Source organism: Glycine soja, chromosome 17 (assembly GCF_004193775.1).
Source record: "Glycine soja cultivar W05 chromosome 17, ASM419377v2, whole genome shotgun sequence".
Lineage (NCBI taxonomy): Eukaryota > Viridiplantae > Streptophyta > Magnoliopsida > Fabales > Fabaceae > Glycine > Glycine soja.
In genome coordinates, this window is record NC_041018.1 from 12351843 (window position 1) to 12366584 (window position 14742).

A 14742-nucleotide genomic window follows, 5' to 3' on the forward strand; every position below is an offset into this window, starting at 1 on the left:
CATTCTAAATTCAAAGACTAAAATAATAATTAAGTCTTGTTTAAAACTAGTTTTGATACCAAAGACAATTTTTTATACTTTTTTTTAATTGTTGAAATCAGTTTGATAAAAAAAACAAATTGATTTTCAAAATTAAATCATAATACTAGTTCATTTTGAGTTTTCATTTTAAAACTATCACAAAGTGTTAAAAAATCATCATAAAGTACTAAAAATCGGCATAAAATGTCAATTTATTATGTTAGGGACTAAAAAATCAATTTATCAAAATTCATGGACTAAAAAAATATTTTTAAATTTCAAGGACTAAAAAAAGCGCACTCCCCAAATTTAAGAACTAAAACAATAATTAAGCATATGTTTTTTTATCGACAAATATTAGTTTGTTAGAATGACAATTTTTGTTAGACGGGATCCAACTTGTGATTTTTCTCATTTTTTCTTCTCCTCCGATCATGCAATTCACCTTATATCTCCATTATAATATAATTTAGGGTTAATATATTTTAGGTCTCTCATAAAAGATTGATTTTTGTTTTTGGTCCCTAATAAATTATTTTGGTGCATTGGATTTCTAATATTTCAAAACTTTTGTCTTAAGTCCTTAGTGTCAATTAGATGATGATGTGACACCATCTCAACTATTGATTATATTAGAAAGATTTATCCTCACATGTCACATCTTCACTTAATTGATAACATAGACTTAAAACAAAAATTTTGATACATCAAGGATCTAATGCAATGAATTTTTTTATTAGAGACTTGAAATAAAAATTGGCTATTTATTATAGACCTAAAACAAATTTTAGCCTATATTTTATATACTTTAAAAAATGTTTCTTATAAATTTTAATTATATTTATCATATGCAAAATATTCAATACAAATACTATGCAATGAAAAGGCAAATACTACATACTCAAACTCAGAGAAAATGAATGAAGCACTTTTTTATTTCATCATTAATTTTTTTCTTCTTCCATATTTACATTATTTCTTTTGCCTTAAAAATTAGGGAATTGTTTTGCGCACTAGTCAGATTATTGGTATACCCAGCACTAGATGGACGATTCCAATAGTGTCCTTTTGTAAAGTTGATATAGATTGCGAACCCGTAAACCTATTACGGATTGACAATCTGAATGACATATGAATTAATTTAAAATTTATTATATGTAAAAAAAAACATTATTAGATCAAAATTAATTATAATAAGGCCAAAAAATACATTAGTAAATTTATGTTAATAATGTATTTTTTACATATATAAATTTTTATTAATGCATGAGCTATTAATTTTAAATTAATACATATGCCATAAGTATTGACAATCCGTAGTGGACTTACGGATTCAGAATCCATATCAACTTTATGGAAAGATAATATTAGAATTGTCTATCTTATGTTGGTGTATCAGCAATCTCACTTGTGTGCAAAGCAATTTCCGAAAAATTAGGGGCGAATACTGTTTTTGAAATCCAACAAAATGGGCCGATATGAGTGGGCCAAGAGAAGGAAACGTCCCTATATAAAGTGTTTATTTTTCGAAACAAAAAAAGAGCAGAGATGGAGCAGAAGAAAGAGACGGTGACGACGACGACGAGGGAGGAAGCGAAAGAGAGACTATCATATGTTTAGAGAATCTCTACTTTTTGCGCGCTCTGGAATCCACCGTCACTCTCCCTTCTCAACGCAAGGCCATCTTCAGCGACCTTCTCTCAAGAGACGTTGCTCTTTTCTTAGGTCCGTTTTCAATTTTCCTATGTTGCAAACAAAACCCTAACTAAACCCTAACTGTTTGTATTGTTGCATTGTGTGTAGAACGATACGGGTCCAAACTCGCGTGCAGTGAGCTTAACGAATTCGATTCGATGAAAGACGGTTATGAGGTTAATTGGCACGTGAAGCGGTTAAGGAGCATAATTAGTCCGACGTCGGAGGAGCTGAGGATGCGGCCAGTGACGGTGAAGAATCGGAGGCGCGCCTGCTTGGACAAACTGCTGTGCCAAGGGCATTACTTCTCCGAGGATGCAATGAGGGAGAGAGAGCCGTATCTGCATCATGAGTACGTGGGGAGGTTTCAGGACCAGAGTTGCAGACGCATGGCGAGGCCGGGGGAGCGGTGGTCCGAGACACTGATGAGGAGGTGTGATGAGACGGAGCTGGTTGTGAAGATTAGAGGGGGAGCAGCAGAGGATGGGCGTGCCGTAGAGGGACTGGGTTGGTAATGAGGGACTTCAAGAATAAGAAGAGGAGGAGGAGGAAGACAAAGAAGAGGAAACTCAAGAGGAGGTGGAAGTGGATGAAGACAGGAGAAGAAATAGTAGCAATGGACAACCCTGTAGAGGTACTACTCTTTAAACTATTGATCATGTATTTATTTATTTTTCTCTTCTGTTTTAACTATCCTTGAGCATTTGGTTTTTTAATTCAGCTTCAGTGTTGTGTGATCCATGTAATTGATCTCACTTGGTGGGATAATAATACTATTGCTCTTGTTCTTGTTTAACTAGAATAATGGCATGTAAGAAAAAATAATTGAGAAATCCTGCTACAGAGAAAAATTACAAAGGGGAAGGATGATAAGGAATCCTGCTACAGGAGAGAACAGAACAGAAAACAATTGAGAAAAAATGCCACATGCTTTGCACCAACTAGGCACCAAATACTTAATCTTATCCCAAATCAAGTTCTGTGCCAATGAAATCTTAAGCATGTGAGAGTTCTGGTCCTATTAAATGCACCAAACTATTGAAGTAGCATGGGTTGCACATTGCCACAAAAACTTAACCTGTTTACTTTCACCACAACCAAGAAAGCTAATCACTATAAATTGTTCTAGGGACTTGGGACACACCCAACATTCGCCTGAATGAGGAATTCCATAAAGCAACCTGGCAGAACAATTTAAGAACAGTTGAGTGACAAATTCTCTGCACACACCACACATCACAAACACATTAGGGGAAGAACTAGCCCCCCTTTTTTTAATATCATCTGTCCTGTATTGTGTCATCATAATAAGTTAATAACCTTTTGGCTTTTGAAATTAGATCTTTTTGCTGTTATCAGCTGACTATTACCTTGCTTATGATATTTTAAAATGTAATTTGATAAATTTATCATTGTCTTTGGTAGATACGCAGATTTAGACTTAGCATGTACAACTTCAGTTTGGTAGTTCATGAGATATAAAGAGCTTAGATCAATGTGTTGTGTACTTTTTTGTGTTTGATGTAGAAGTATGAGTATTGTGCATACTTTTCCTTCCTTTTCTCCACAGACAATTGTCTGATAGTGACTAGTGAGATTTCTATCAGTAATCAGTTAAGTTTGGTTTAAGCTCTTTTATTATCTTCACAGACAATTGTCTGATGCTCTTTACTATTTATGCATAAATAGGTTTCACCAAATTTAAACTGAAAAATATGCTTCTGCACATTCTAATTTTTATTTGAATCGAAACCCTGCATCATTGTTACTCATAAAGAGAAAGATGATGTATCCCATTCATAATAATTGATTTTGGACTGGTCTCTCTGAATAAGACGGATAGCCATTAATATTTATGCTTGTGCCGAGCAGCAATCATCAGTGCATTATAGGAATTTATTTTTTTTCCTGACATTTCTGATAGGACCCGGGAAGTTATTTCTTGAATGTACTTTCTTCGACATTTGATTTGACCCACCCAATTGTGTATTATGTCTGTGCTTTCTTTAATGGTCACCACTAACTTATTTTCCCAATAATTATGTCCATCCAGTGACGAACCCCATGTTTTCAAAACCTTGAAGTTGGTATTGTTTTCAGGATTGTATTCCAATATTATTATTATAATCTATTTGACTTGAATTCTCTGTTTTAAACAGTTTGACTATTTATGAAACTATGTAAATGCTCCTCATTTTTTCGGACTTGGGGACTTTAGTGCTGTAGTACTCTTATGTTTTATGAACTTCAATAATTTATTTTCTTATTTCCTACTGGCAGAGACACCTGAATGAGGGTGATCCAGGCAGAGTGAGTGAGGAGAATCAACTTTATCTGCAGAAGAACTGGAGGACCGGATGAATCAGTTCACCTACATTATGCAGCAGAAGTTTCTATTAGGGAAAGATCACGAACATCTTGATTACACTAAAATAGATAATGACGAGGCCCTTGACGATATTTTGCTGATGACTGAACAAACTGAACTATGGCATCATACTGGGTAATGGGGATTCAGATTCGCCTTTGTCCATATTGAAATCTACATTGTACGTAAATAAGTTACAGGTGTATATTCTTAATATAAAGTTTCTTTAATTTCTTTGTAGAATATGATTATTGATTGTGATAGGAACTCGGAAGCTTGGCATGGGTCGCTTCTTGCATTTTCCGCAATTACTCGGTTTTTATTTTTGCAATAAGAAAAAAAAATCGGTTGTGACTATACAAGATCAATACTATATAGTATTACAAAAAAATATAGTATTATTTATACAAGGAATTTTGATTAAATATTAAATAATATTATAAGTCAATACATAAAAAGTTAAGGTGAAAAATGAAATAGTATTAGATTAATTAATTTAATTACAATGCAATGATAATATAAACGAATTATAGTCCTTTTTATGTAAAATTATAGTCAGTTATAAATTGATATATGATATATATCATAAAATTATAATAATTATATCTAAGATGATTTACATTTACTATAAAAGGTACAGCAAAATTATTGTACTGTATAAAATGGGGTGGATGTGGATGTCCTTGGGAACAAATATCTCATTGTGGAACCAAAAACATGGTACGACAACAACACGGACGCAAAAAAAAAAAAAAACAAGAGGGTCCCACCGAAACAATGTTGGAGCAAGTACGCAGGAGACACGTAGACGCAGAGAGAGGGAGTTACTAAAAATGAGATTTCGTTTGGAGGGAGTTGCATCAACGACAAACACTGGTGGGAGGGAGAAAGGAAGGAATGAATGAAGGAAAGTCTTATATTTAATAATTGCTAATTAGTAATTAATTAATTAATTAATGAAACAAACAAACTAATCTGTCATTTCTGTTGTCGGAGAAGAATGAATCCTGAGAACAAGACACTCACAAGAACAAGAAGAAGCATTTAGAATCGAAATTGGAAGAGAAGCATAAGGAGGGTATGAATGATTACAAAGGAAGAGAAGGAGAAAGTAGTGTTGTTGTTCGGAAGCGATTCAAGGAGAAGCAGCAACAACAACAACAACAACCCTTTCCTTCCACAAGGGCCATCATCAACCAACAACACCGTCGCTGTGCCTCCCTCCCCAACAACACTCAATACGGTTAGTCATCTCATCTTTCTTTACAATTAATCGCTCGTTTTTTCTCCCTTTATCCCTTAATTCGAACAACCATTTCAATTCTTTTTTCTTTTATTTAAGAAAACAAAATCACCAATCTTCCATTCCATCTGAAACGTCGCCTTCTTACACATCTCGCATGCACTAATTGAACGTGGCATCGTTTATATATTTCATTATGGAAGCCTGCAGAAAATGATTTCTCTTAGTTGGCACGTCTTATTGTTAATTATACCTTTATTTCCATTACTGTGAAAGCCCCATCATTTCAAGTTTCATTCTTGAAAATAAAATTCAAAGGGGATGCTATTGGATGGCAAGAGGAGGATTCTAGAATTGTCTAATATCTCTGTTGGTTTTCTACTTTTTAAGGTTTAAATGAATGCTCCGTGAACTTGGAATGAAACCATGTATGGTTATGTGCAACTTTTTCGAACTTGTTGGTTCTATAAGATAAAAAGGAAAAGGACAATGAAAATGAAAATTTGCCAGCGGGATGGAATGGACCTATTGTGCACGGCAGAGTTTTGGGCTATGTTTAGATTTCCGTTTAAAATGCGGTGCACGAATTTCAAGATAAATTTAATGATTCACAAACTCAGTTTTGCAAAAGGAAGGGTCTGGATGCTTTTGTATACCTCATTTTGCCTCAAAAGTCTATTTGAAACGATAAAACAAACATGCACTTGGACACATTATAATTACTTGGGTTTTTTTTTATCAGCCAATGTTAGTTTGTTAGTTTTGTTAGAATGTTACTGGTGTAATTTGAACAACTGGGGCTGACTTTAATTCGCCGATCTTTATTTTCTGTGTATTGGGTGCAGAGGAATCTGAAACAGATGTCGAAGTGTCTGATGTTAGCGTTTCAGAAGGGGATGACACATCTTGGATTTCATGGTTTTGCAATTTGAGAGGAAATGAATTCTTTTGCGAAGTGGATGATGATTTCGTGCAAGATGATTTCAACCTTTGTGGATTAAGTAGTCAAGTGCCTTACTATGATTATGCACTTGATTTGATTTTGGATGTTGAGTCCTCCCACGGTAAGCATATTCTTTTCTTACTTGAATTCAATATTTGTTCTATAATGCAATTTCAAGTTGTTTGATGAAATTGGAAGCACTTGTTTTTCTCTTGCTATGAAGTAAGGCAAAATCTTCTTCCCTTGATGCTAAATTCAACTGTTTTTCTTAAAAGGCAAAGAGGAATATATATTATAGATTCAGGTAAAGTGTGTAACTGTGTATACAAAATCTGTACAAGCTGTACTGTATAATTCTAAGCTAAGTGTAGCTATACCAAAAAACCACATAGCATGCTAAACTCAAGTTGTTCACCGATATGACTTTAACTCTGAAATCCTCTTTGGCTATTCTTCTACTTGCTTGATTGACTGTAACTGATGGTCCATTGATTAGGAGACACGTTCACAGAGGACCAAAATGAGTTAATTGAATCTGCAGCAGAAATGCTTTATGGTCTGATTCATGCCCGGTACATTTTGACAAGCAAAGGAATGGCTGCAATGGTATGATTTTTCTCCTAGTTATCCTGTTTTTTGATACTTTGCTGTGGACAAAATTGGCACTGGTAAATGACACTAGATTATCTACAGCTTCACAAGTACAAAAACTATGACTTTGGCCGATGTCCAAGAGTTTTCTGCTCTGGACAACCCTGCCTTCCAGTTGGCCAGTCAGATGTTCCTAGGTCAAGTACTGTAAAGATATATTGCCCCAGGTGTGAAGACATTTACTACCCAAAGTCCAAGTATCAAGGTAGTATCCTTTGAAATGCCTTGTTTAACACTTGAACTCCTCTCAACTATATTTATATTTTCTTTTTGAAATTTTGGATTTTGTTATTCTTCGATCTATGCGCTTTATCATTGCCTTCTAGATTTTTGTTTAATTTGTCCGTCAATTAAGGTTTTAACTTGTTCGCTGTCATATATTAAGTTTTGGCTTTTGAGCATTTCACTTCTCTCTTACATTTACTGGCTGCTTGTTGCCTTTTCTTTTCATATTGGTATCTAAAATAAAAAAATAGAAAAGAAAATGTGTGCTGATCTCAAGGTCTTCCTCAAGCATGGTTTAATTATCAATAAGAATGACAAAAGAAACTGATTACTAATTCTCAAAAAATTTCTTTAACTTGAATGAGCTAGTAAAATATACACAAAAAAGTCACAATTTTTACTTGGATTTGTTGGTGCTGGTATTTGAGACTAAACTATCATATATTAAATATGATGATTAGGGGAATAAACACATAATATTATATCTACCTGTTGAAGTCTGTGTATCTTGTACCTTTTGAAGTTTTTGTTTTGCTATAATAATGGGTGGATACTCAAACACATCATAAGGTATTTCATAATCAAGTCCTTTGATTATTACAGACATGTGATTAGTAATGTAGTAGGTTATGTCTCAACTACACTGTTTGATATTATATCTTAGAAGTTTCTGTTGGCTAGATAAAGGCATGTTCTTCTGCCGTACCTCTTTGATTATAAGTACAGTTTTTGAAGTTTCTGAATTGTATGCTTTGAAGGAAAAAAAAAAACTGGAAACTTGCAGGGTTTTCTTTACACATTTTTTACACAGTTGCTATTTGAATTTATAGAGAAATAAGTGGTAACAAATTAATCTTAGGTTATGAATATTTGCCTGATTTCTTTAACTCAGTTAACAAATCAATTTTGTTTAAAACTTTTGTAATCTTATTGAGATTTTCTCATTACCAACTAAATCCTGAACATTTTTGAAGTGATAGTGTGTTACTCTGTGTTCTGGCATATGATTGTGGATTCTATTTTATTCATTGGAGGAAATAATATCCTGTATTTCATGCTCAAATTTCCTTAACTGTGTCTAGACATTGATGGAGCTTATTTTGGAGCTACATTTCCTCACCTTTTTCTGATGACTTATGGGAATCTGAAGCCACAGAAGCAATCACAGAACTATGTACCTAGAGTTTTTGGTTTCAAAGTTCACAAGTCCTGAAGCTGGATGGAGTTTCAAGCTTTCATCAAAGTAGGAATCTGAGCATGCCTTGCTTAGTTGTATTTCTTTAAAATTCAGTGAATTTTCAGTTTCTGAAATCAGTACATTCTAGATCCATATGTTCTGTAAACGTAAAGATATATGCAGGCACCAACATCAAGGCCACAAGAGATTAATTTTGTTCTCTGCTTCAAATTCAGTGTGCCTTTGTAAAGTTTTTCTGATAGATTTTAATGATAAGTATTGAATGCACTTTTCAATAATATACTATTAAATTAAATTTGTCCAAGAAGTGGACACTGTCATTTTCTTATCAAATGTGTTCCTGCCTCTTGCCAATTTTCTTTTCAACTTTTTTTTTGTTTGTATTTCTCCTTGTTCAAAATTCAAATGCACGAGAACTTTCTCTATTGATGGCTTATTTCAAATGAAATGGTAAATTCATACTACAATAACTTATATAACACTTCCTTTTCTGTCTATTTCTCTCCACAACACCACTACATCAATTTTATCTCACATTTCTCTTCCTACCTCTCTTATATATAAAAACCGGTATAAAAATGAGGAAATTACAATGAAAACTCGTGTGGTTTGCTGTAATTACACGGGACACTCCTGTTTTTTTTAACCCTAAAAAAACATTCTAATTGTTGATTTTTTCGTGGGTTACTTTTTGATGTTTTATTTTTAGTTAATAATAATGACCATTACTATGGTTTGCTTTTATTACACTATCATTTTTTTCTTTTTGGACATTACTTTTAACCTCATATGTTAATTTCGAGAAATTTCCGTTAGTAAATTTAATAAAAGAAAAAAAAAGACATTTATTTATGAAAGGCAAAAGAAAATAATGTTTAAATAGTGACATGAAGAATTTTGTTAGCAACTATTTCAACACTCAATTACACGTAATTTTTTGGGTTTACATAATTGAATTTTAAATTTTGATTTAGCTTATTGAAATTTAATGTGAATCATTTTACACAAATGTACTTCTCGACAACCATTTTAATGTGAAACAATTGTAAAGTTAAATGGAACGAATAAAGGTATTTTAGGCCAAAAAAAATATCATTAAAAATCATATAGTCCTCATGTGATAGTCTCAAACTAATGTTTTTCACATCTAAAACATCAAAGGATAATTTCAAAAAAAAAACCAACAATTAGGATTTTTTGTAAGGTTCAAAAAAGTCAAGATGTCCAGTGTAATCAAAATAAATCACAGAGGTGGTCATTGTAATTTACTCTAAAAGTAATGTCGAAAAAGAAAAAGGTGATAAATGTAATAAAAGCAAACTACATGGGTGGTGATCATGATAATTAACTAAAAAAAAATCAAAGAATGGTCAATAAAACAAAAAAACCAACAATTAGAATATTTTTTTATAGGATTAAAAAAGCAAAAGTTTCAAATATAGTAAAAACAAACCAAAGGCCCATCATTATAATTTACCCTAAAAATATTGAATGAATAGAATTTCTCGTTTCAAATTACTTAAAACCTACTATTTTTGTAATTATTTTATTAAGTTTGTTACTTAATACTTGTATAGTTGGACTTACCTGAATGTATTTGTGCTTCTGAATTTGTTTTAATCAATTACAAGTGATTCAATTTCAAGTCCATTTATCCAAATCCCAAATATTATAGACATTATTGGTGATTGTCTATGAAATTCTGATACTTCAAAAATGACCATATATATCATACTAGTATTTGATATTCATGCATGCATTGTTACCGGACATGGTTCAAACCAGTAGGATCAACGCGTTCATCCGAGAATCATCTAGCATGACAACGAAATCCATATGCATGGCTATTCCTCTAAACTCGTTCCGCTTTTAACAGAAAATACTTAAGTTGTTCAGGTACAGATTTGGATTTAAGGATTATTTGATTTTTTTAATCGTGGTCCAGGTTAGAATTTGGGATGTTATTATCCGTCTCATACCCGTACCCATATTCATCCATGTATCCATCCTGATGATGAAATTATTAAAATTTTATTTATTACTTGTTAATATTATTTTAGAATTTTACATAATTTAATATTCTTTTCTTGACGATTTTTGTAGACAAATACGTTGCGATGAATTTATTGATATATAAGTAGTTTAAAATAAATGCGTAACAATTAATTTATTTTTTCTAAAATCAAATTTTTAATTAAATTTTTTTACAAAAAAAAAACTTATTTTACAAATCTGAACCATAAACAAGGCGGAGATAGGAATATCTGATACCCAACTAGTATAGGAATGATGTAACAAATTTTAACCGAGTATCGAAAATGGATACAGGAGTATGTTGAGAAGTCGGGATTGGGGATTGGTGAGGCAATTCCCGTCCCTGTCCTGTTGCCATGTCTAGAATCAACCATTTAACCAGTTCAAGCCCTTAAATGGATTGGTCACGAAACAGATTGATACGACTTGATTTGACTCTGTTGGTTTATAGGTTGAACAGGTGACTTGACAACATGGTTGATTTGGCGTTTCACATAATAATTTTATTTTATTTTGTTTTATTTTTACAACTGAACAACATCATGCATATGAAAAAAAAAAAATTGCTTTATACCTCACACTTGTGTTATTTATAGATTTACTTACCTTTTTAACAAGCATAATTGCATCTTTGGGATTTGAAATGTTAAAGTTGTTGTCACTTTCAATTTGACTTTTTTTCTTTGTCTTATATTGTTATCTACGAATAAACTATATTTACCCTATCTCATCCACTAGACTTATTGGTTTGAAAATGATTATTTTTTATCATAGCAATAATGGAATGAATGAAAAAATTGTATTGTCTAAACAAAATAGGTTTTGTAAAAGTTTATTCACTTCATTGAATTTGCTTTTATATTTGTTCTCATATAAATAGATACATGGCCTAATGCACAGGATATATTAGATTATGTCTATCATTGAGCCAAAGTTTTAATTTTTCGTTAGAAACATTAATGTTTGGTTAACTTTTAAATTTTAAAAAAGGATCAAAACAATACATTTCGAAAACATAAAAGATCAAAATAAAACTTTTAAATCTTAAAGTACAAAAACAAAACAACTTCAAAATATAATAAGTCAAAAGTGACATTAAGCCTTTTAAAGTAATTAGCTTCACATAGTGGCAACTAAAACTACCACTATCTTTATTTTATTTCAAAAAAATTCATCTAAAAAAATCATTATCTCTACAAACTTTTCCTAATTTGAAAAGGTAAAAAAATAGTAGCACACAGATTAAACAACGTTAACACATAATCTTGTTGTAATCACAAAAAATTATTATATTCCTCACCGAAAAACCCAAACATTTCATACAATTATGTTATTGGAAACAAAAGTAAGGGAACTCAAAGCAAAAGTTGTCTTCAATGAAAGAGAAAAATATGATCCTAACTCGCCAATTGATTCAGATCCAAACGAAAAGTTAAAATTTAACTCTTCGTGAGGTTTGTGAGCAAGACTTCTATTTTCACACACGGTTGGACCGGACAAGTGAGGATTTCCCATTCGATATTTATGTCTTCCTCACCGGTAGTGGAACTCAACGAATCAAGGTTGTTTAGCTAGATGATTGGCCCTCTTTGGTTGGCAATCGCATGTAGTTCCACGGAGGATTTTCCTCAACGTACTTCGTTACGCACACAAAGACCCAAATTTGTGATGCACTTCATGAACCTAGATTTGTGACACACTTCACCAAACAATACATTTTAAAAATACAAAGGACCATGATAAAACTTAATGTATAAAAAAAATAATTAAAAAACATAATGAAAAAAATGACATTAGACTTTTTTTTTACACTTTTTCCTTTCATCTTCTTCCTACACCGTTTAAGATCTTGAAAACACATTATTTTCCTTTTTCTTCTTCGGGAAATTAAAGTCAACACAACTTATATATATGAAGTTATTTTAATTGGATTGTATTATAAAATTTAACATAATTAACATGAAGGTAGTTATATTGTCATAAAAGATGCCTAAATTTAACATAATTAACTTGAAGGTAATTTATTATAGTTACTGTCTAGGGTTCGAATCATACTTAAATATGAAATATATCATATTAAAAGAAAAATATTTATTTTGTATACGCTAAAGATCCTCTACAAATATTACTTTTGGTTGAAACAATTTGGTACCAAGATCAAGATTAAAAAAGTATATCATCATATGACGCTAAATGAAGTTTCCTTGTTGTAATTCGTTGTCTATTTTGTTACTTCAAGATAGATGTATAATTCAATACTAAATAAGTTGGTCAAATTTATGAAAAGGACTCAGCTCAAACATCTGCAGCCTATTTTAAATCAGATTAAATAGACAATTTCAAATTGATTTTATCAATAAATCACAAAACAATTGGAAAAATTAAGTAAAGGTGTTTTATAGATAAAAATGCGGGGTGCCAAGATTAAAAAAAACTCTTAGGTTACCCTTCCTTTGATAAAAAAAAAAACAAAAAACTAGATAAATAAAAGCCGTCAACGTTCAAATAAAGATAATAGAAAAGAAACAAAATGAAAAGCGATTTTTTCCGCAAGCTAAACTATCAAACTACAAGGATTCCATTATTACTTTGTTCCTCTTCCATATTTTGTTGATTTGAGAACAAGCTAGTAAGGACATTGACATTGAAAGTTGTAGTAGGCTTTGTGTGCTATTACGGGATAAGGAGACATGGAATATAGATAAAACGGATAAGGACAACGGTTTGGGTAATAATATAAGGCCATGAGTAGGATTGGCAAACATGGATAAGAACAAAGTAAGACCACTCAACCCAACCATGCTGCACACTCATACACATGTGGACCCAGGCTTCAACACTTTTCAACTCTTATCACCTCTAATATTATTATTATATATAATTTGAATCTCTCGTTTGATTTTTAATCCTCCCGATTGTGTTGTTCTAATGTCATCTTCATGATTCTTAAGTTAGTATCGTTAAATCTCTCTGATAATCATGTGGCACTACTTTTGTCCATATCCTTATTTATATGGACAAAATAATAACATGGCACTGTTCTACATCACTAAAAAGAAAAAAGGTATCGTGTCATGGTCAAATAATTTGATTTTATTTTTATTTAAAAAAGACTTAAATATATTTTTATTCTTATAATTTTTTTCATCCATAAAATTTGAATTAAAATTTTATTTAAGATAATTAAACTCAATATTATTAAGACGAACGAATTAGTGGATGTATCACTTGTATGTATGTATTAACTTGGAATCATTTCAAATATAAGTAAATCTATAAGTTATGAAATAAACATTTACCAAAACAAAACAAAATCCAATTGTAAGGCGCATTCCACTTCTCAGGTTCAAAGTTTCTTCCCAATTGAGGATTAGCAAATAAAGAGCCAAACGAATTCAACGTGTCAATGAAACAATGCGCCACGTGGACACTGTTCCTGGAACGGTTATCCTCGTTAGCTACTGCAGTTGCCGTTATGAGAGGGTAGCTGATCTGATTGATTGCGCATTAATTTGTTCAGAAGAGGCGACGCCACCGACCACATCTTTACATGTTTGCCCTAATTTTACGGACTAACCCTAAACGTAAGATCATTTCTATTCGATCTCTAAATTAATTACAATTATCTAACGACTTAAATAGTTAAATTTATTAATGAAAATACGATGTGGTGAAAAATTAATTTTTGAGATATAAAAAATACAAATTTAATTTTTAAATGTATAAAAAAATATAACAAAATAATTTTTTTTAAATTGTAATGTTTAATGATTAATTTGTTATTTTTTTTACATATTTAATGATTAAATTTAAATTTTATTTTTTATGAATTAAATTGTTATGATATCATGTTCAGGAATAAATTTAACTGTGTATCTTTATCTAAGAGCAACATTTTCTTGTCTTTAAAATAGTTTTTGCAACTTATTTACATTTAATACATAAATATTTGTGTATAAAAGTAGCTTAATATATGTTTATAAATTATTTACATCTTATTCCAACAAACTTTGAAACTAACTTATATGAAAATTTAATTCTATTTTTTTTCCTTTAATTGAGTGTGTTTGATAAAATTAACTTATAATTTATTTGAAAATTTATAAATTAACATGGTTAAATTGAAAGTGTTTGCAAAAATTATTATTAAGTTGGTTGATAAATATAAAATGACATAAAAATGATTAATATATATTTTTCATATTTAAATTTATTTTTAATAAGTTATCATCTTAAAAAATAAGACATAATTTTTAATTTTTTATATTATAAAGGAATGGAAAAATTTTGATAATTTTATATTATAAATTTTTTTTGATAATTTTATATTATAAATTTTTGAAAATTTTTGATAACTGTATGTA

At 31.0% G+C, this 14742-nt stretch overlaps 1 protein-coding gene and 1 pseudogene across 3 annotated transcripts; both read left to right on the top strand.

Moving 5' to 3' along the window:
• Window positions 1–1569: 1569 nt before the first annotated feature.
• On the top strand, window positions 1570–4441 carry LOC114393585 (annotated as a pseudogene). Its single transcript, XR_003662567.1, has 4 exons — window positions 1570–1746; window positions 1825–2350; window positions 2846–2919; window positions 3997–4441. The product of XR_003662567.1 is annotated as a coiled-coil domain-containing protein 97-like (transcript).
• LOC114393893 (casein kinase II subunit beta-1-like) lies at window positions 4133–8639 on the top strand. Of its 2 annotated transcripts, none has more exons than XM_028355373.1 (6): window positions 4133–4265; window positions 4719–5327; window positions 6173–6391; window positions 6767–6876; window positions 6964–7129; window positions 8229–8639. In XM_028355373.1, exons 2-6 carry the CDS (start codon window positions 5165–5167, stop codon window positions 8357–8359), a joined length of 789 nt encoding a protein of 262 aa, XP_028211174.1. In that variant the 5' UTR covers window positions 4133–4265; window positions 4719–5164; the 3' UTR covers window positions 8360–8639. The 2 variants fall into 2 exon arrangements, with proteins under 2 accessions (XP_028211174.1, XP_028211175.1); XM_028355374.1 differs by having other exon boundaries at window positions 6964–7126.
• The last annotated feature ends 6103 nt before the right edge of the window (window positions 8640–14742 follow it).

Bases quoted from the DNA above. Each gene is read 5' to 3' on its own strand.
- LOC114393893 (XM_028355373.1), top strand. From the start codon at position 5,165: ATGAATGATTACAAAGGAAGAGAAGGAGAAAGTAGTGTTGTTGTTCGG. The intron at 6,877-6,963 runs GTATGATTTTTC...GATTATCTACAG, and splicing joins GCAAAGGAATGGCTGCAATG to CTTCACAAGTACAAAAACTA. The intron at 7,130-8,228 runs GTATCCTTTGAA...AACTGTGTCTAG, and splicing joins AAAGTCCAAGTATCAAGGTA to ACATTGATGGAGCTTATTTT.